General features: G+C 40.6%; 1 protein-coding gene across 6 annotated transcripts in view; it reads left to right on the top strand.

The window, feature by feature from the left end:
* The window catches only part of Kif21a (kinesin family member 21A), a 141,622-nt gene that overhangs the window by 96,061 nt on the left and 24,038 nt on the right, over positions 1-21,523 (top strand). For 4 of the 6 annotated variants that reach the window (XM_029561886.1, XM_008829668.3, XM_008829663.3 and 1 more), the window contains 14 exons: positions 1,078-1,198; positions 1,576-1,764; positions 2,018-2,217; positions 3,166-3,273; positions 7,551-7,619; positions 7,792-8,009; positions 8,159-8,312; positions 8,476-8,670; positions 9,709-9,810; positions 10,459-10,624; positions 11,102-11,122; positions 15,748-15,808; positions 17,463-17,517; positions 19,950-20,164. In XM_029561886.1, coding sequence (XP_029417746.1) covers positions 1,078-1,198; positions 1,576-1,764; positions 2,018-2,217; positions 3,166-3,273; positions 7,551-7,619; positions 7,792-8,009; positions 8,159-8,312; positions 8,476-8,670; positions 9,709-9,810; positions 10,459-10,624; positions 11,102-11,122; positions 15,748-15,808; positions 17,463-17,517; positions 19,950-20,164 — 1,874 coding nt within the window. The remainder of the gene's footprint in view (positions 1-1,077; positions 1,199-1,575; positions 1,765-2,017; positions 2,218-3,165; positions 3,274-7,550; positions 7,620-7,791; positions 8,010-8,158; positions 8,313-8,475; positions 8,671-9,708; positions 9,811-10,458; positions 10,625-11,101; positions 11,123-15,747; positions 15,809-17,462; positions 17,518-19,949; positions 20,165-21,523) is intronic. The other 2 variants (XM_008829666.3, XM_008829665.3) reach the window with 1 other exon arrangement.

Below are 21,523 nucleotides of genomic sequence, written 5' to 3'. Positions count from 1 at the left end.
GTTTGTTTTGTGTGTGTTGATTGTGTTAGAGATGTATGGTTCTGTTAAACCGAGATAGTTTGTAGGATACATACAGATAGAAGAGAGAGAGAGAGAGAGAGAGAGAGAGAGAGAGAGAGAGAGAGAGATTAAAGAATTCTGTAAGACAGAATTACTTAAAGCCCCACAGTGATTTTTGGACTGATGAAAAGTGAAAATCAGGGTCAGGGACTTAGTGAGAAAGGGCACTTGGTGTGCAAACATGTGGACTGTCCAGATCCCCAGCGCTCAGTAAAGCTGGACATGGCCACAATTGCCCATAACCCCATGGTGTGTGGAGAGAGATTGATCCCGGGAATTATTGGCCAGCCAGCCTAGCCAAAATAGCAAGCATCAGGTTCAATAGAGATCCCATCTCAAGGGAATATGGGGGAATGCGATAAAGGAAGACACCCGACGTCCTGCTCTGCCATCTACATGTATGGTCACAGATGCACACACCCACACATCTGCACACACACAAGCACACACACAAAATGACAGTCTTGTGCTTCCATGATTTTTTTTTTTTTTTTTTTTTTTTTTTTTTTTTTTGTGGCTGCGAGTGCATGTTGTGCATGTAGAGGACAGAGGCTGACACTGGGTGTTTTCCCTGATAGCCGAGGCAGAGTCACAGAGCCTGAAGCTCACAGCCTGTCTGGCCAGTCTAGCAGGCAGCTTGTCCTGGGGATACCCTGTCTTGGCCTCCTAGGCTATGGGATGGTAGGTGGACCTCCACTTCCACCATCCCCCAATTTTTATGTGTATGTTGAAGATCCAAACTCTGATCCACACTTGTGTGGAAAGCACTTTTATTCTAGACATCTAATCCCTGCCCATGCATTTAACATTTCTTATGTATATTTTAAATTGAATTTTTGTGTACCTCATACAAAACATCTTAGTCATTTGTATACCCCCTCCCCAGCTCGGACTCCCCATAGCCCACCCCACCAGATTTCATGCATTCCGCCATTTGTGCTTCAGTGTCTCTCTTACTGAGTTGATCAGTTTTCTTTGCCAATTCTGTGCTATTAATGGTGACAAGTCACATTTCAGGAGGAGAATCAAGAAGTGAGTGATCATGAGGAGGAAGAAGAGGATGAGGAAGAGGAAGAGGAAGAGGACATTGAAGGGGGTGAAAGCTCAGATGAATCAGATTCTGAATCAGATGAAAAAGGTATTTACCATTTACCATGAAGGCAGAAAAATCGTTTGGGGGAGTTGTTAAACTGTGGTAGAAAACTTGGCATCGTCCATTTTATCCTCAATGAAAGCAGCTTTCATGACCCCCGATCTGTATTTCTCCAAGACTCGTGTTCTAGCTTTAGTTACTGGGTCAATTCCACTTTTCTTTACTACAGATAGCACCTGTTATTTTGACCAGTGTGAGCACTCTGTCTTGCTCTCTCTTTTAGATTTCGGTTTATCTAGGAAATTTCCCTAATAACTGCCAGTGAATTCCTGACTATGATGATGGCTTTTACTTTATTGTTTAGTATGCACATGATCGTCTTTTTGCCCATTTTCGGTATTTTTACTTTCTTTTATAAACAGCTAACTATCAAGCGGACTTGGCAAATATCACCTGTGAAATTGCAATCAAGCAAAAACTGATTGATGAGCTAGAAAACAGCCAGAAGAGACTACAGACGCTGAAGAAGCAGTACGAGGAGAAGCTGATGATGCTGCAGCACAAGATCCGAGACACACAGCTGGAGAGGGACCAGGTGCTGCAGAACTTAGGTAAGCCTGGAGGTCTTCACGAAGCATGTCGGAGGCACTTCCAAATAAAAGCTTTAATCACTGTCTAAAAAACTGAGTCTATAATGAAGCAAAATGAGCCAGACATCTAAGAGGAAACATTTCAGGAGTTCTTACATCCCGAGAGTGGGATGTTTGAAAGGAATGGATGTCTAAGGTTGCAAATTGTAAATTGTAAATCTGTGAAATAAAAATCTGCGTCTCACAAAATCATTGCAATTACCTCTAACACCAGGATCAGTGGAATCTTACTCAGAAGAAAAGGCAAAGAAGGTCAAGTCTGAGTATGAAAAGAAACTGCAAGCCATGAACAAAGAACTGCAGAGACTTCAGACAGCACAGAAAGAGCATGCACGGCTGCTTAAAAATCAGTCTCAGTATGAGAAACAGTTGAAGAAGTTGCAACAGGACGTTATGGAAATGAAAAAAACAAAGGTATCGATTGTTTTCCGTTAAAGTTGGATGTTGAGGATGTTTGTAACTTTTGGCACAAAACAATTATTGTGGCTCTTCCCTAATTGAGCAAACAGTACCCTGTCTTCCAAATGATAAACCTCCCTCTGGCTATTTGAAGGTGTTTGGTAACCCCTTCTTCTAAGGAGCTGACACTCCTGTGGTCAGCGGGCCTCACGGTTGTAGTGGATGTTTCTTCTCTTATAGCTCTTTTATAAGGCTCACGGCAGTGTAAAAGCATGCACGTGTATGTTGATCCCATGACAGACACATTACTTTCACTACCTAGTTTAAGATATTGTAAGCAGACACTCAGCTTCCTGGGCTTGTCCCTCTCACCATACTCTTACCCACCAAGAGTGACATCAGGAGTTTGCTATTCCCATTCATGGAGAAGTGCAAAGTTTCTTCTCCAAACCACATAGACTGTGTGAATGCTTGTGTCAGTTTCTGTTTGACCATTATCCTAAAATCTCACCAAAATCAAGGTAGTTGCTTTAAAATGGCTCACATGGACATGATTTAAGAACTAAGTAAATCGAGTTGTGCAGTGGCTGGTAATGACAGTAGTTAAACTTAGTGCTCTGCACGAGGCTCTGTTGTAAGCACCGTCAGGTATTAACTCATTGAATTCTCACAATGGCAGGAGCCTTGTAGTTGAGAAAATTGAAGCCTTGAGAAGTTATATAACTTATTCAAGGTCACACAGCTGCTGATGAAACGTGGCAACGTTTCACGCAAATTATAGAACTAAACATGGAGTATGCAAAGCAGAGCACTAATGAGTTTGCAGAAATATAATCACCGAAAAGCAGCAGGTGACAAAAGTGTGCAGCAGACTCACGTGGTTCCATGCGAAGTGTTTGTAGAGCTGAAGGGCCTGTGAGTGTCTGAGTGCTGTGGTGGGGCCGACACTTCTTCTAATTTGAGGTTCGCCTGATGAAGCAAATGAAGGAGGAGCAGGAGAAGGCCAGGCTGACCGAGGCTCGAAGAAGCAGAGAGATTGCTCAGCTCAAAAAGGACCAGCGGAAGAGAGACGTGAGTACGCTGTGTCCGCGGGTCCTCTGCCTCGGCAAGGTTATGTCCTAAGTGGAGGAAATGTTTCTGACTGTATTAAGTATAAGTGGAGGACAGAAAATAAGCATGAGTTACAGAAAAGGATATTTAATACAGTGTGTGGTCGTAGTGATTCATGAAAGCTCAAGGTGGATTCATTGCTAGGTATTCTTGTAAATGTCCTGGGGAAAACAGCCAGTCTTTGCTAGAAGATACTTTGCCGATAACGTTTTTTTTGCCCTTTGACTTTAGAATTCTACTTCCATAATTCAGATTTTAAAAAATCTAAAATCAGAATAAGTTCTCATTTTGTTAAAATCTTCACTTTTAAGTTACATTTTATTTATTGTGTGTGTGGGTGTATATGTGTGTGTGTTTATATGTATGAACACATGTGTATATGAATGTGTGTGTATGGATGTATAAATGTGTGTCTATGTATGAATGCCATGGTGTACAAGTGGAGGTCAGAGGGCCACCTGTGGGACTGGGGTCTCTCCTGCACCACGTGTGTCCTACCACTGAGGACCCACTGAGCGTTACCCACTGAGCTTTGCTGGCCTGAAATCTTCACTTACGCTTATTTGTGTTTTCCCCTCATTTTTTTATTAGTTCTTTGAGAATTTCACACAGTGTGCTTTGATCATATTTATCTCCTCAGCTCCTTTAGGTCCACCCCCTTTATGCTTATTTGTAATTGTGGAAATATGTATTGCTTGACATTAGAGGAATTGGTTAAATAAACAGTGAGGTGTCCCATTTAACAGGTTGTTATTCATCCATTAAAAATTTGAATTTGTCCAGCATGGATGGGCCCCACCCTAGCTAAGGAACTATGGCAAATTAATGGCTGCTGGGGAGGGGAAGGTCATTTTTCTTCAGGACTGTGGCTACTGGTAGGCTGCCATGCCCTAGTGGATGACCCATACTCATGTACATATGGTAGACTGAGTGGGGTAGAAGCAAAGACATAAATACAAAAAACAATAAAAACTTAAAAGATATGAAGTTGGAAGGAGATGTATTGGGGAGAGTTTCTGGGGGGAGCTGGATGAAGGTTAGGGGTAGATATGATCAAGATACATTGTATACTTGTATGAAATTTCTAAGACTAAATAAAAATATTCTTAAAATTTATGTTTGAGAATTTCATAGAGAAGTATTATATTTGCACTGTTTCTATCCCTCCCAGTCCCCTCCAGGTCCTCCCATGTCCTCCTGACTCCTTCTCAATTTCTTGTTCTCTTCTTTGATTTTATTGGTACATACATTAAAAAAAAATGCACCGAGTCCATTTAACGGTGCTCCTGTGGACCTGTGTTCAGGGCTTGCCCACTTGGGTCGCCTCTGAGGGAGCTGGTCGGTAGAGAAAACTGATTCTCCCTCAGCATCCATTGATGGCTTGTAGCTTTTCTTCTTAAGGTGGGACCTTGTGAAATTTCCCCCATATGCCTCAGTACGTGAGCATGTAGATCTTGTTAGACTACCATGCTGTGGAGGTTTCATTGGCATAGCTCTGTCATGTCCAGAGTGCACTGACCAGCAGCAGGTGTCGTGCCCCTCTGGCTCTTATATTCTTTCTGCTTCCTCTTCTAGAATGTTCCCTGAGCCTTAGGTGTAGATTTAAAAATTGAATTTGGATACGGAACAGTTATATGAAAGATAAATGCAATTTACTACCAAGTGTAAACTAGCACTTAATACATGTATGCTAGGCCAGACTAGGGAAAAGATTTGAAGAGTTAGTACCACTATGCTACCTGTGGTCATGATAGGGTTATAGATAATGGTTGATCATTTTCCCTTCTTTCCAAATTTTTAGCAATATGGTGTTTATTTAAAATTAAAAAGTGTATTAATGATTTACTCTTTTAAGGAGTGGTCATCACCCCATTATTGTTCAGATTTCAGCCATTGTTCTTTTCTCGTGCTAATTTTTCCTGAATCCTCCCTGAAAAAATATAGTTATAAATTATATTTAGAAAATGAGCCATATTGGGTTATAAAGAATAAACTTAAGAAGATATAAGAAAGTTATGATAGAAAAGTAGATATTTTGTCCAAATGACACAGGCTTGTGGCTGTTTCTGTCCCACAAGTATATTTATATATTTTAAATAATTAGTATACTAGTCATATTCAATTTCTAGACATTTCAGATTTTGTTTATATGATTTGTTTCTACTCAAGAGCACATTTAAACATTGCCTGTTCTTTCTGCTGTCGTAAAAAAATTCGAGGTGTAATTAATGTTTCATAAAATTCATCATTTTAAAATGTACATGCCAGATTTTTACAGTGTTCATAAATTATGCAACAGTCATTACTGTCTAGGAACTAGAGAGATGGCTTCATGGTTAAGAGCACTGGCTGCTCTTGCAGAGGACACGGGTCCAATTCCCAGCAACCACATGGTGGCTGACAACAATCATTGGTGTCTAGTTCCAGAATATCTTGATGATTCTAAAAAGAGACACTGTCTCCACTACCTGTCACTTTCATTGCTCCGTGACCTGTGACAGCCAGGAAACTACTCTCTGTTCCTGTGCATTTGCTTGTTAGGACATTCTGTAAATGGAACCCTACGATATAGTCTTTTGTCTGGATTCTGTCACTTAGTATGTCATTTTCATGGTTCACCTTGCTGTAGCAAAGCTGATATTTCCTTCTTTTGTGTGGATAGAACATTTTTATTCGTTATTCATCAATTGATAGGCATTTGGGATGTCTATTTTTTGGCTGTTTATTGTATTTTTATTCAACAGTTTTGGATGACAGAAATAATTTTTTTACAGTATATACTGTATTGATTATATGTATGAAATATAGAAAGTCCAGTATTGACTCCAGTATTGACAAATAACTCCTGGAATGGAACTTTCGCATCTTATCTGTAGCGTCTGATGCCTATATTCTGTCCACAATCTGAATAATCTTCAGCTTTGTCCTCCACTCCTTTGGTGTTTGAGACAGGGTTGTATGTGGACCAGGCCGGCCTTAAACCCTCATCGTCCTGTCTCAGCCTCCTGAGTGCTGGGTTACAGGTGTACACCACAATAACTGGCAAGATTTGTTTTTTGGATCTAGACAATAACGATTGTTGTTAGCCACCATGTAGGTGCTAAACTACACGTTTAATTTTGGGTTTTTTATTCATTTAAAAGTAGATTTAGCTTTGCTTCTCTGTCAGTTGTTGCAGTATACCATGTGACTGCAGGAGGTCATGAAATGGACACTTTTGAATTTGGGACATGAATGTAAGGGATTTTTATTACATACCAAATGAAGTTTTAGAAGAGATGTTGCAGTCAAGTCCAACACCTAAGCCTTTGCAAAGATCACAGAGTTGAGTAAATGACAGATCAAGAATAAGGAGGTCTATATTCCTTTTCAGTCAATTTTTAAAAAAAATTATGTCCTTTTAGGATGGGTTGATGTAATCCTTAATTATCTTTATCACCTAGTGTACTTAGAAACAAATTGGCCATCATACTGACATGTTTTAGTGCCCAATTACCCATTATAATGAAATTCCCAGTTATTATAAGGTGCTAATTGCATTAATATATGTTTTCCCTGTGTTTAAAAGTTTATACTTTTTGTATATATTGAAAGATGACTACTGAAAATAGTCATGTTTTTTCCTATTTGTGCTCAGTCAACACTTCAAAGAAAATAAGAATTGATTAAGAAATATTTGTAAAGCACATGGAAAGTACTTGTACATAATAAGCTCTACAGTGGTAGTTAAATACAAGCACAAGGCACAGAAGTAATGTTCCATTGTTTAGGTAGAGATGGCTATTTCAGTGAAGTATTATTACATTTTATGTATGTATGTATGTATCTATGTATGTTGTATGTATGTGTCTGTCATCCATCCATCTATCTATCTGTGTGTTTGGGCATGCACATGCCATGGTGCACATGTGGAAGTTAGAGAATAGTTTTCGAAAATCAGTTCTTTCCTCCCCCATGTGGTTTCAGGGACTCAAACTCAGGTCTTCAGGCTTGGTGGCAAGCGATATACCTGCTGCCATTTACCTGCTGAATCATCTTGCTGGCCCAGAGATGGCTACTTGTGTGTGTTTGTGTTTGCTAAATTAAAGTAGCTGTATGTGGATAATGGATAAAAGGTTATTAACTCAGCTTATGCTAAGAACTCAAATTTCCAGGGCTCAGAGGAAGTGTGTTAGGCTAGGAGTAGGAAACACTAGGCTTTGGCTCACCATTTCAACTCACTGAATGTTATTTTGTAGCATCAACTTAGACTGCTGGAAGCCCAGAAGAGAAATCAAGAAGTAGTCCTTCGACGCAAAACTGAAGAGGTACATTTGGAAGAAACATTCCTACTTTTTTTTTTCTTTTTTGGTGGTGTTGGGGTTTGAATTCAGGGTCGTGTGCATGATAGACAAGTGTTCTACCGCTGAGCCATACCTAAGCCCTGAAAAATGCATTTCTTCAGACTGACAGCGTGAATCAACCTCTGATACTCTTCAGGTTACAGCTCTTCGTCGGCAAGTAAGGCCCATGTCTGATAAAGTTGCTGGGAAAGTCACTCGGAAGGCCAGCTCATCCGAAAGCCCTGTTCAGGACATGGGTTCCGGGGCAGCTGCTGTGGAAACAGATGCATCAAGGGCAGGCACCCAGCAGAAAATGAGAACCCCCGTGGCAAGAGTCCAGGCATTACTACCAACACCCACAACAAACGGAACCAGGTCCTCTTGATTCCTCTGTTCTTACTGATATAAGCCAGATGGCCCTTCATACTGAATGCTGTGCATAAATGAAACAGTTCTCATTATTGGTTGTGCTCAGTCAAATAAAGGCATGAGTACTTATATTTGTGTGTTGTAAATGATTACAGGAAGAAATACCAGAGGAAAGGATTGACTGGCCGGGTGTTCACTTCCAAAACAGCCCGCATGAAGTGGCAGCTGCTGGAGCGCCGGGTCACCGACATCATCATGCAGAAAATGACCATTTCCAACATGGAGGCTGACATGAACAGACTTCTCAGGGTGCGGGAAGTAGAAACTGGGCACACGCTCCATAGCTGACCGCAGCTTCTTTCTTCCACGTTTGGTCCTTGGAAGCATTTAATGTCTACTAAGGTGTTGTTTTGTCTCTGTCCTGCCTAAGAGTAGATGGGCATCATTAAAATTCAACCTGCTTTATCCATAGCAACGGGAAGAACTCACAAGAAGACGAGACAAGCTTTCGAAAAAAAGAGAGAAGATGGTGAAGGAGAGTGGAGAGGGAGAGAAGAGCGTGGCCCACATCAGTGAGGAGATGGAGTCCCTCACTGCCAATATCGATTACATCAATGACAGCATTGCAGATTGCCAAGCCAACATCATGCAAATGGAAGAAGCAAAGGTGTGTGCCTTGAAAGGGTGGCATTCTGTTGTTGCCTATTTGTTTGCTTTGAGAGAGAGTCTCTAGCCTGGTTGGCCTCAGGTTCTGTGTGCGGATGAAGATGACCCTGAAATTCTGGTCCTCCTGCCTCTCCCTCCCGGGTACTGGGATTTTAAGATCTTTCAAGATCTTAAGCAATATTTAATAGCCTAAGAGAAAGTATTTTATATTATGTATCTTTAAAAGAATTTTGAATTTTTTCTGGGTATGGTGGCTCATGCCTTTAGTCCCAGCACTCCAAGGCAGAGGCAGGCGGATCTCTGTGAGTTCAAGGCCAGCCTGGTCTACATAGCAAGTTCCAGACCAGCTTACAGACCAAAAAAAACAAAAAAAGTATTTTGAAATTTTTAAGCTATTTATTTAATAACCATATAATCAGAAGAAGCATTTCATTATAACAGCATTGACATATTCAATAACAATTTCCAGAACTAAGATGCATCTCCTTCAAAATTGGCTGTAAATTTTTATGTTTACAGTTGAATTAATACAGTTATACAATGTTGTACTCAGTATAAACCCTATAAGACATAAAATTAAATGAGGTTTTAACCTTTAAAAAAGATCTCCATTTCATCACTTTTAGTACAATTGACACTAAGATGCATATGCGTTTCTAATCTCTATATATCTGATTATTACTAGTCACAGTTGGTTACTTTCTGTGCTCCTTGCCATCTGAGCATGGATATGAAAGAATTTTTTACTTATTAATCTGAAGTTAAGTTTTACATGTAGAGTATTTACTGCCTCCTTCCTGATTTCTCTACTGACTTTGTGATACTCTTTATCGTATTACATATATGATTTATTGTGTCCTTTCCATTTGTAGTTGTTCAAATGTGTCTGTTTTCAACTAGAACATTTAGTGCAGGAATCACGTGTTACGTGTTTCTGAATAGCTTCATTGGGTTATACAGTTACTGTCAAATACATGCGTTAGCCTCTGGCCTTCTGTGCAGACTCAAGTACTGATCGTTACACACTGGTTTCATGTAGGAAGAGGGTGAGACCCTGGATGTCACTGCGGTCATCAATGCCTGCACTCTTACAGAAGCCCGCTACCTGCTGGATCACTTCCTGTCCATGGGTATCAATAAGGTGAGATTTAACTATCCTGTTCCTGAACCCTAAGTTTTGCTCAATTCATTTGCCATATCTCTCTCCAGAAATCCTCCTCTTGGAAATAGCAAACAAGGTTCTTAGCTAAAAAAATTTTTTTTCCCATAGAGCTTTAAAAAAATGTCAGCAACATTTACATCAGTCTCACCGGCTCGTCCTCTATCATGCTGTGGATTACAATGAAGTACTACTACTTTTGCTTTAAAAAAGGAAAGATTCTCAGAGGAAATGAATTTTTTTTTTTATCACAGTTGACTTAACACTGATTCTGTACTCCTCTAAAGAAAATCAGGGGGGGAAAATATAGTAGCAACCCAGTCTTTTAAATGTAAACACAGCACCTTGTCACCTGGAGGAAACTCCTTCCCAAATGTAGGTGGACACAGCTGTGTTCTCACTCTCTACATCAAAAGAGTAGGTACTGATCCACAGCGTGCTACACACACTGAAACTGAGACCCCAGAAGATGGTATCTTAGACAGGGAAGTGCTAAGATCACCTACCTAAGTAGGTGGAGGAGCATCAAGGTCTGTCTGATGTTAAAGTCCATATAGCTCGGGCGTTTTCACGTGGTGGGTTTTGTTATGTATGATGTTAGTCATTGTGCTGCTGTGGTTGGTGTTTCAGGGTCTCCAGGCTGCCCAGAAAGAGGCTCAAATTAAAGTACTTGAAGGTCGACTCAAGCAAACTGAAATAACCAGCGCTACACAAAACCAGCTCCTATTCCACATGTTAAAAGAGAAAGCAGAACTGAATCCCGAGCTGGATGCCTTACTAGGCCATGCTCTGCAAGGTAATTTGGGTGATGTTTGGGTAAACCACTAGCATGATAGCTTTGCTCTTTGGACATGCCGCCTACATCTTCCTCTGTGACTTGTTTGAATAGATGCTATACTTATGCTTTTAATAATTATTCTTTCTTTAATTTGCATGTGTATGTAAATTGGGGGGAGTAATTATTGTCATTCTAAGAAACAGTTACCAACTTTACAAGGGTGTTTAACTTTATAAACTAGTTAGTTGTTACAGATAAAGGACACAAGGCAGGTTTCTGAATTGGTTATTTAAATTACTTAAAAGATTAACCAAGGATCATAACTTTACTCTGCATCCCTAACTGCCCTAAAGCACGCTGTTAAATGTTTGTTATGGCATCTATTCTGTGTTTATGAAAAAAGGTACGCAGTCTTGTGTTATGTGCGAGTTTTTAACGTTGGATCTGTTTTGATTGGAGTATTGCTTTTGTCTCCTTCTGCGGTTGTTGACACAGATCTAGGTAGCGTTCCACCGGGTGAGTACGTTTAGCTTTCTGTGTACCCGACAGTTGCATGGATTACTAATTGTTCGTGTGCACTAATTGTGGTACAGATTGTAAACATTTTATTGGCAGCCTACTGGTTTTTTGCATGATCTTTTGAAATGTATTCAGGATAAAAAAATACTAAGTTTCTGTCTTCATTAAACTGTCTTAATTTTACAATTCTTGGATGTTTAAAGATGCGTGCTTTAGCTAATAATAGTCTTTTGTTATTTGAGTGCCAATTATGGCTTGGTTCCATAAATCCTTTCTCTTCCTTGTGGAAAAACATAGAATATATATTCCTTTTTAATTTAAAATATATGTTAACTTGCATCCATTGTTTTAACCCCATAAATAACTTTGTTTTGTATACATTCTTATCTAGTCCTATTAAAATAAAATTAGGCATCATTTTTATAAATTGAAGAAACTATAGAGACTTTGAGTATCTTGAGTATGTTTCTAATCAAATATATTTTCAAGCTAGAAGAGGCTTTAGAGGTCACTGCATAGAATTTTTGATCTTTCTCTCATTCCTGTCTGACTTCCACTATGTACCCATTGTTGGTCACCTCTTTGCTTCCTTTTAGTGATGATATGTATAGAGCCAGGAGTACTGGAGAAATTTTATTACTTGTGATAGGTTAGAATGATAATTTTGGAACAGTTTTTATTTAATTAGAATTATTTAGAAATATGATCACATCTTTTTTTTTCTTAATTATAAAAGTGCTAAAACTTTTCTAAATGTTTATCCTTAAAGGAGGGATGATAACCAAATGATTAAATGTGATTACCTCTCTGTGTCAGACTAAACACAGCCTATGACTCCAGACTTCGAATGATAAACTCTTATACAAAATAATACTGCATTGTTGTCAAAATAGTATTTTCTTCAGATCAACTGCATTGTATATAATATAATGCAGATTTGGAAAAGCTATTTTTTCAAGCTCCTCAGGCTATGACAAGGGTTAATAAAAGTCTGGTTAGGAACAGTTAGGCTCGATCAGAAGGATTTGTGTCCGGCTCTCAAGCACCTGCTGTTGTAGGCAGCATCGTCATCCTCTGTGTGCTGCCCATCAGTCCCCCCACTTCCTCCCCTCCCTTCTGTCCTTCCCTTTCTCCCCCACTTCCTCCTCTTCTTTCTCCGCTGTTTTTTTTACCCCTTTTCCGCTCTTGCTTTTTCTTCCTGTCCTCCCTGGTCCTCCCAAGTCCTCTCTGGTCCTCCCAAGTCCTCCTGAGTCCTCCCTGATCCTCCTGGAGTCCTCCCTGGTCCTCCCTGGTCCTTCCTAGTCCTCCCAGATCCTCCCTAGTCCTCCCTGGTCCTCCCTGATCCTCCCTAGTCCTCCAGGGTCCTCCCTACTCCTCCCTGTTCCTCCCGGGTCCTCCCTGGTCCTCCCTAGTCATCCCTGGTCCTCCCTAGTCCTCCCAGGACCTCCCTGGTCCTCCCTAGTCCTCCCGGGCCCTCCTTAGTCCTCCCAAGTCCTCCCTGGTCCTCCCTAGTCCTCCCAGGTCCTCCCTGATCCTCCCTAGTCCTCCCAGGTCCTCCCTAGTCCTCCCTGGTTCTCCCGGGTCCTCCCTGGTCCCCCCTGGTCCTCCCAGGTCCTCCCTTGTCCCCCCTGGTCCTCCCGGGTCCTCCCAGGTCCTCCCCGGTCCTCCCAGGTCCTCCCGAGTCCTCCCTGGTCCTCCCGGGTCCTCCCTGGTCCTCCCAGGTCCTCCCGCTTTCTTTTCCTCTTCTTCTCCTCCTTGCCTGTGTTCATCTTCTGTTCTTAGTTCCTGAATTTAATGTACATTGTGTAGTATAGAAAAAAGAAAAATTCTTAGTGCCTCTTGTGTAGAAAAATATCAGACTGCTTATTTGATTAATATTGTTAGTTTTTACAGCTTTCTGACTATAGTTTGCAGAAGGATTAGAAAGAGAGAGTGAAAATGTTGTCATTTGACAGAACCTGGCACTCAGGGAAGAAAATTTCCCCAGAGATTAGGGCCATAATGGAAGGAGAAAGAAAATCGGTATTAAACTGCAGAGTTAGACAGTCATAGATCTACCTTTGTATGTCCTAAACATTGAGGCTGGTGACTGGATTCAGAGGTTATTTCAACACCAATCATTTCCTTATGAACTGTATGCCCTACTGAGGTGACACAAGTTTATGACTTAGTACACACAGGCCATAACTCAGGTAAATACATAGTACTGGACTCCAGAGTGGAACCACTAGAAAAGAATGCAGGTATTGATGAAGGCCTTCTTGAGGATGTCACACTTGAGCTGATGGATGAAAGAAAGAGGAAGAGGGGAGGGTAGCACAAGCTAAGGACTGAGATACAGCATGTGATTCACCATCAGGTCGGTGCTGTGCAGCAGACACGGCACAGAGACGAAACTTAAGGTTCCAGGCTGTGCCAGGGCCAATACCCCTTACCAGGCTTATAATCTTACAGCCTTGGAAGAACGTTTTTATCCTTTTTATCCCCCCCTCTATAAAGATTTGCTAGAAGCCTCGTGGAGCTCAGCATAGAGTTATATTTGTGGCTAAGATTTGTTGAGAACAGGGTGGTAGGGATATAAGATCCAGATGAACCTGTAGGAGTCTGTGTACAGGCTTCCCTTGCTGTTTCTCATCCATGAGTGTCACACGACGAAGGCCCGTGGAACAAGTGTGGCACTGTTTGTACCGAGGAAGTCCATTCAACATTCATCACCTGAGGTTTTACTGGGGGAGGGGGCGGTGTTCAGAGGCTGGTGTGTAACATGTACCAGACGCTAGACCCCCAGAAGGAAAGCAAGTGTTCAGCATCAGCCATGTGTTTGCACAACCTAGGCCCAGTGAGTACCCTGCATTGGTTCAGTGTTGACCAGGGATACCCTGAGAGCTAAGTTTTCTGAAGTCAGCCAGAGTGTACGTAGGGCTGCAAGCAGGCGTTTCTAAAGGTAGCAGTCACAGGCTTGCTGTTTTAGTTCCTCTCCATACACTACATTTTAGTATAAAGACATACCTTTTATTTTAAAAATTTATACAAACCCACCTGTTTGGTTAACTTTCAATGAAGTTAAATTGTGAAACTGATCCCTGGTATGAGTCAGCATCAGGACCCGTGGGAATTGTCTCCTTTCATCTGAACGCTGCTGTAACGAGAAATGCACATCTGGTGGCCCTTGGCTTGTGCTAAATTTCAAGAACTGAGAATATTACTGAGATGATGGTGTGTCTGGCTGTCCGGCTGCCAGTGTTTACATCATTTTCAGTCGTTAAGGCATGTCTAGGTTGCTGACTGCCTGGAGTGCCACCCTCTTCATTCTGGCAGGTTGCTTATGTCAAAATATAATCATCTCTCTGTAAGGCACACATATTTTTTACTAAGTAAACTCCCACTTAAAGTTCTACACGAGCAAATCCTAGCTTGCTTATGTACGCAAGGAAACAAGCTAGACTTGACATTTCTTTGTAAACTTATTCACTAATTCAGTCATCTTAGCAGTTGAATTATCCTAAGATTGAGCCCTTGAGCCTCCTTAGAATTGTTGATTTGAGATATACATTGCCTTCAAGATGACCATTCATTTAAAACGTGAACTTCCTCGATGTGGGTCCTAGATGTGGTTCCATTTGGACTGATAATATCAAATATTACTAAACTTCTGTAAAGGTTTGTGCTGAGTGGATGAAGGAAGGGCACATTTGATGAGACATATTAGGTGATTCACATACCACAGTGACATATGAAACTATAAAGGGCAAATCCTATGTTTCCTATGTATAGATACTAGAGTATCACATAGAGGTATCATAATACCTCTAATTTTATGAATGATTTTATAATGGCATTATGTATTTTAAAAACCTGTATCTGTGTTAAGGACTTGCTGACAATTGTGTTTTTTTGTAGCAGATTTTTTTTTCTTGACTTACTACTAGTTTTATGTATGGTTTCCTCATTTCTTCTAGTCTGCTAAAAATGTTGGCCTGATGTGGCAGTGGCTTATTTACTGTAGTTTATAGGCCGGTTGCATGCAAACGTGTATGTTTTGTCGTTGTCTCTTCTGTACCTGTGAATGAGATGCATGCTCACATGTGATTTCAGAGTGTCTTCATTTATAGTCTTTCTACTTGAAGGCAAAAATTTAAAAACGTTAAAAAGGAAAAGTATTTAAGTACATTGCCATAGCTGGTGCAGTGCAGTAAGAATGTGTTTGTTGTGTTGGCAGTTGTCCCAGGGCACCAGCCGAAGGTCGGGAAGTATTTGTTGTAACCTTCAATTTTTAATCAGTGGATCTGTGTGTTTGGGTAGGTCAATAGCATACAAAGTATTTATATAAATAACCTTATGCACTCAGATGATTCATAATCTAATCCCCGTTCTACAAATGCTACTCTTCCATGTTTCACCGCTCTGATTCCTGGTTCCTGGACTGAACATGTTTCTCCTCCTCTTAGGAAAAGCAATGAAAGGAGTTTCTTAGAAATAATTTCTATGGTTCTGTTTGTTTGGCTTTATCAGTTGAAACCAAAGTGCCCATGTTGAGATGCTGAGCTGTTGTGTGTGTATTTAGCGTAGGGACTGTGGTCACATTCAGCTTGTATAACACTTGCATTATTTGCTTTTTGTAGAAAATACAGAGGATAGCCCTGATGAAGATGCACCTCTGCACAGCCCAGGGTCAGAAGGAAGGTAGGAGCACCTCTAGAGGCTGAGCAGACTTATTTGTATGAGATTTTTTTAAAGGTCTATTTAGTTTTCATAATGTGGACTTGCGTTGGGGTAGGGGAAATGTGTGTATGTGAGTACAAGTGCCTGCAAATACCAGAGGAGATTGTTGGATCTCCTGGAATGGAGTTATAGACACTTGTGAGCCGCCTGATATGGATATTGAGAGCCAAACTCAGGTCCCTTACAGGAGCAGTATGCCCTCTTAACTGCTGAGTCATCTCTCCAGCCCATTCCATACCATTTTAAGAACTTGAATCTTGGGGGAGAGATGGCTCAGCAGTTAAGAGCACTGACTGCTCTTGGAGAGGACCTGGGTTTGGTTCCCAGCACCCACATGGCAGCTATGAACAGTCTCTAACTCCAGTTTCAGGGCTCCACCATACTCTTCTGACCTCTGTGGGCACTGCACAACACGAGTGCACTTGCATGCATGCAGGCAATACGCTCATACACATAAAGAATGAAAATAACAAATAAAATACTTACAAAAAACCCTTGAATCTTGGGGGTTGGAGATGGCTCAGTGGTTAAGAGCACTGGCTGCTTTTGCAGAAGACCTGGGTTTGGTTCCCAGCACCCACATGGCAGCTAACAACCATCGGTGACTCTCCAATTCCAGGGGATCTGATGTCTTCATCGGGCCTCTGTGGACATTGCATGTGCCCTTACACATATGCAAGGAAAACACTCATACGCAATAAATAAAAATTAAAAACAAAACCAAAAAACTTGAATCTTGTACAGTGTACCCTGAGCCTTACATGTAGGGATTGCATTGCAAATTTATCAGTTAGGGCTAGAAACCACACAATTACCTATTAGGATACCTGCTACTCCACAGTACAGTCTAGGTGTAATAGAGAAGCTGCACCCATGAAATCTCCACAGTATGGTAGCCTAACAAGACCTGAATAATGCCAGCACCAGCTGAAAGTCCAGGGTGGGTGGGAAAAATTTCACAGGGTCTCACCTCAAGGTGAAGAGCTACAGTTAGTCAATGGATGCTGAAGGAGGGACAATCAGTTTTCCCCAGGGATGAGACCCCTGATAGATTATCTAATCCCAAGTGGTCATCCATAAATATATGTATACAGGAGCGCCACTAAATGGACCCAGTACATTTTATATATGCGTGTATGTATATTTACAAATGTATGTATGCTGTAACAGAACAGAAATAATCAAAGAACAGGACAAGAAATTGAGAGGAATGGAGGACATGGATGGGAAGTGGAAGGGGGGATGATGCGAATACAATACTCATGTATGAATTCGCAAAAAATAAAAAAATTATATAAACTTGAATCTCATTGCATCGAACAATTATTATAAAATAGAAATAATTTTGAATTTTATGGTCAGGGTGATAGCCTTAGAAACCAGTACAGAAGCCAAACAAATTCATGTATAACCATGGTAAATTTTAAAGGAAAAACATAGGAATATTTAAAGAATAAAAAATTGATTTTTAATAAATTTGTCTTGATTTTTATATGCTGTCTTTCTGTGTTTTCCATAGGCATGATTTTTTTTCATAGTGGAAGCATACAGGACATACAAGTCTATATAATAAGTTTGAATTTAATCTCATGCTTAACCCCTTATCTCTGTACAGCACACTGTCTTCAGACCTTATGAAGCTCTGTGGTGAAGTAAAACCTAAGAACAAGGTAAGGAGAATTAAAAGTACCAGGTAACGTTTGACCACTACTCTCTGTCAGCATTATTGAAGTGCTTCAGATTTGTCTCTCAACAGCATAGTGGTGAGCTTGCTTTTAGCCTAAGTTTTCCATTTGTAAGAAATTTATTTGTTCTATTCCTCACAAGCGATCATTGAAAAAAAATTTGGAAAATTTTCTCTGTTGAAACTTTTACTATATCCTCACAGTGTTTCCACCTGATAAAATATAAGAGGCGGGTGTCTAAACTTGCTCAGCCAAGCAGCAGACTCTGCAGTAGCCACAATGGAAACCATTCCGATTGGCAGAGCACTTTTGAAATTTAAGCACAGTTTGTTCTTAAGTATTTATTTTTTTTTACTTTGGTCTTTTTGAGACAGGGTCTCCTTGTAGCCCCAGCTGTCCTGGAACTCACTATGTAGACCAGGCTGGCCTCAAACTCAGAGAGATCCACCTGCCTCTGCCTTCCAAGTGCTGGGACTAAAGGCGTGTGCCACCATGCTTGACTCTTAGTATTTCTTATTTATTTTGTTTAGTGTTCTGAGATGATTTGAATATTAAAAACTTCTGAGTCTATAATGTATAGTGATAGGATTTTTAAAACTCTAAATGATCTGCTATTAAATGTGCAGGAATCACATGGCCCTTTTGAGATCATATATGGTTGCATTGGATGTTAGATGAATTAACTAATGATATTAAGATGTTGGAAAACAAAGAATTCTTGCAATGCTTAGTAAATGTTTGTTGAATGAATGTGTAGAATCACAACTTGAAAAGTAATACTGTACAAATGGATACAATAGTTTTAAGGCCTGTGGTGGTTAATCAGTAATTGAATAATTTGGCTCTTCAATGAGTGGGAGAAGGGATCAGGAGTCACTGTGTTTACTTGGAAGGAGCATATATCCTGTTCAAGCAGTAAGCCACCACCATGTCCTGGGCATTTTTTTCATGTAGGAATATGGGTCAAAGGTTACCAGATGCCCCCCCCCCCGGAAGTCTTAAACATGGATTTTTGTGTAGAATTTCTTTATCTTTAAAATACTTGGAGAGCTAATGAAAATGTGTCTGTCAACTCTTTTGTATGATCTCAGTTTGAGTACTGGTTTGTCGGTTTGTAGTTTGTATTTTGTTCCAAATGATCAAATATTCTGCTAAAACTCAGAGAAACATTCCAATGTCGATCCGGCCTAAGCAGAGGAGAGAGTCTTTTAAGGTTACTTTCGTCTTTGGGGCTTGTGGAAACCTACTCGGTCAATCTATTTGGCCTGTGCGATGCTTGAGAGTTGTGAGGTGCTCTAAAAGTCATCTGAAAACACCGGCTAGGAATTACCAAGGAAAAGTTGCCCTCAGCCCTAGGACCCTTGCAGTGGGAGGGATTGAAAGTCTGAAAAGTGTCTGCAGGGCCTTCCCTTCCGAAGCTCTCTCTGTTTGCAACTTTTGAACTGTGAATATGTTTCAAAGATCTCATGACATTTCCTTTTCATCCCTTCAACAAATGAAGTTGATTTTGAGATTGGAATCAGGCCTGTACCAGCAGTGTGTTAACTGCAGAAAATGGAAAGTCATATCTGACAAAGTGACTGCCCTCTGGGGACTTAGCATCTGATGAAAACTGTGATCATCTGCTAACACTTAGGGGCCCTTACAGCCAGCCCTGTGCAGTAGCAATGTGTTTACTTGATTTTCAAGAGCAAGGCAAGGAATGGATTTGCATTTCAGGAGAATAACTTCTACCTGCCTCACCAAATACCAAAAGTAGGTGTTGTCTGGTTGTTGAATGACCCAGTGGGCAGATTTAACTCATATTTAGGGCATCAGGAAAGAAGGGTTACAAACACTGAAAATAAAATCAAAACTTCATACTAAACATTTAAACATGGGCGAAGAAAGAATTCAGCTGTGCTTCCCTGCAACAGACCTTCTGGCTTAGCGCCTCCCTCCACCTCTCCCTTTCTTCCTTACTTACATTTCTTTTCTTTCTTTTTAAAAGCCGTTAAATGCTAAGGGAGCTTGTCGCTTTTAGCTGGACGGCACAGTGATGCTGCAGGGAGATCACCTGGCTTTGACTGGTTTCATCACTTCTATTTGAATGACCGTGGGCAGATTTTTACCATCACCGTGCTTTCGTGTCCGTATTTGTGAATCAGGGTTACCTAGCCACAAGTGGTGTAGCACAGGCTAGGACTGTCCCTGGCACTTCGGTGCAGTCCAAATACTGGCTCTTGTTGTGGCCTTGCGAGGCCCCATCTGCTCTAGTGCTGCTTGTCACACTCTCACGTGCTCTGTTTGACACAGCTGCAAGGGGAAGATACTCTAAATGTTGTTACCTATTTGACACCAATAAAAATCTCTGTTCCCTAATCAAATTCTATGCAGAAGTTTGCTCCTGATTGCTTTTCCTTCCGTTCTCTAATCAGGCCCGGAGGAGGACCACCACTCAGATGGAACTGCTGTACGCAGACAGCAGTGAACTAGCTTCAGACGCTAGTGCAGGAGATGCCTCCTTGCCTGGCCCTCTTACACCTGTTGCCGAAGGGCAAGAGATTGGGATGAATACAGAAACAAGTGGTACTTCTGCTAGGGACAAAGAGCTTCCTTCCCCGCCTGGCTTACCTTCTAAGATAGGCAGCATGTAAGTCTTGCAGCTGTACTAACTTCCTGCCTTTTTTTTTTTTTAATATGCATGTTGCTAATTTCTTATCTCTGTATTTTTTACAAAAAATAGATCAATTTCTGGATTTCACAGTAATTTCTATTAGTAATTAGGTATTATTGATCTGTGTGTGTGTGTGTGTGTGTGTGTGTAGGCCTTAAGTTGATGTTAGGTGTCCTAATCAAGCACTTTTCATTCTGTGTATTGAAGCAGGTCTCTCACTGAGCCCAGAACTCACTCTTTAGGCAAGTTTGTTGTTCGAGTTCCCTGGCTCTGCCTTCCTTGGGCTGGATTGTAGAAGGACCCGCCACTGACCCATCTTTTATGTGGGTTCTGGGTGTCTGGATTTTGTTTGTAATACTTGTTCAGTATAAGCACTTTGCCTGCTGAGGGGTCTCCCCAGCCCAGCCCATTTTGTGTTCAGTCAAAATGTTTTGTTCTGTTTTTTAAATTTTTTTTTATTTTTGTGATTTTTCATACAACATAATTTGATGGTATTTAGGTTCCTTCTCCTATTTCCATCCTTTATTGCCCCCACCCAATTTAATGTACTCATATATATATATATAAATTAATTATAATATATATACATATATATACATTCTGTAGAGTAACTTGTGTCTTCCAGTGTCCTTCAGTGTGAGTCCACCCACTGGGAAATGTTCTTTGTTGAGTTGCTTTGTTTTGTATCTAAATTTTAGAATCATTCTAAAGACTTAAAATTATAGACAACTTATTTACAAACACACCTAATTTAGGTTAAACTTATACAAATAAAATCATTATATATAAGCAGAAGCTCTAAAGACTCAAATTATCTATGTCCTAATTCTAATAGCCTGATAGGATAGTACTTTTTTTTTTTTCTTCTTTTTGAGACAGGGTCTCCTTGTAGCCCCAGCTGTCCTGGAACTCGCTATGTAGACCAAGCTGGCCTTGAACTCACAGAGATCCGCCTGCCTCTGCCTCCCAAGTGCTGGGATTAAAGGCAATGTGCCACCATGTCTGGCTAGGATAGTAATCCTTCACCAAGTCTTTTAAGGGAAAGAAAAAAGACTAATTATAAACTTCATACATTTTGAGTTTTCCTAGCTTATTGCCCTGAATCTCATAGTATTTCTGGATGAATATCAGCACGAAGTATTTTTGTTGTCATTAAAGAGTTGAAGAAGGGGACAGTTTCTCTACTGAAAAACAGCAATAACAACAAAAATCCCCTTTTCTCAGAACAAATCTCATCTAGATTTCTTTTTCATTTTTTATTTTGGCAGCAAAGAGTTCCCTACACAGTATGTGTGCATACTTTGTGTGTGTGTGATTTTTGGTAGTTCCATTAAT

The sequence above is a fragment of the Nannospalax galili genome, unplaced genomic scaffold, assembly GCF_000622305.1.
Source record: "Nannospalax galili isolate Female #2095 unplaced genomic scaffold, S.galili_v1.0 scaffold454, whole genome shotgun sequence".
NCBI lineage: Eukaryota > Metazoa > Chordata > Mammalia > Rodentia > Spalacidae > Nannospalax > Nannospalax galili.
The sequence above is the reverse complement of the archived record's forward strand: the minus strand, read 5'-3'. Positions and strand labels throughout refer to the sequence as shown.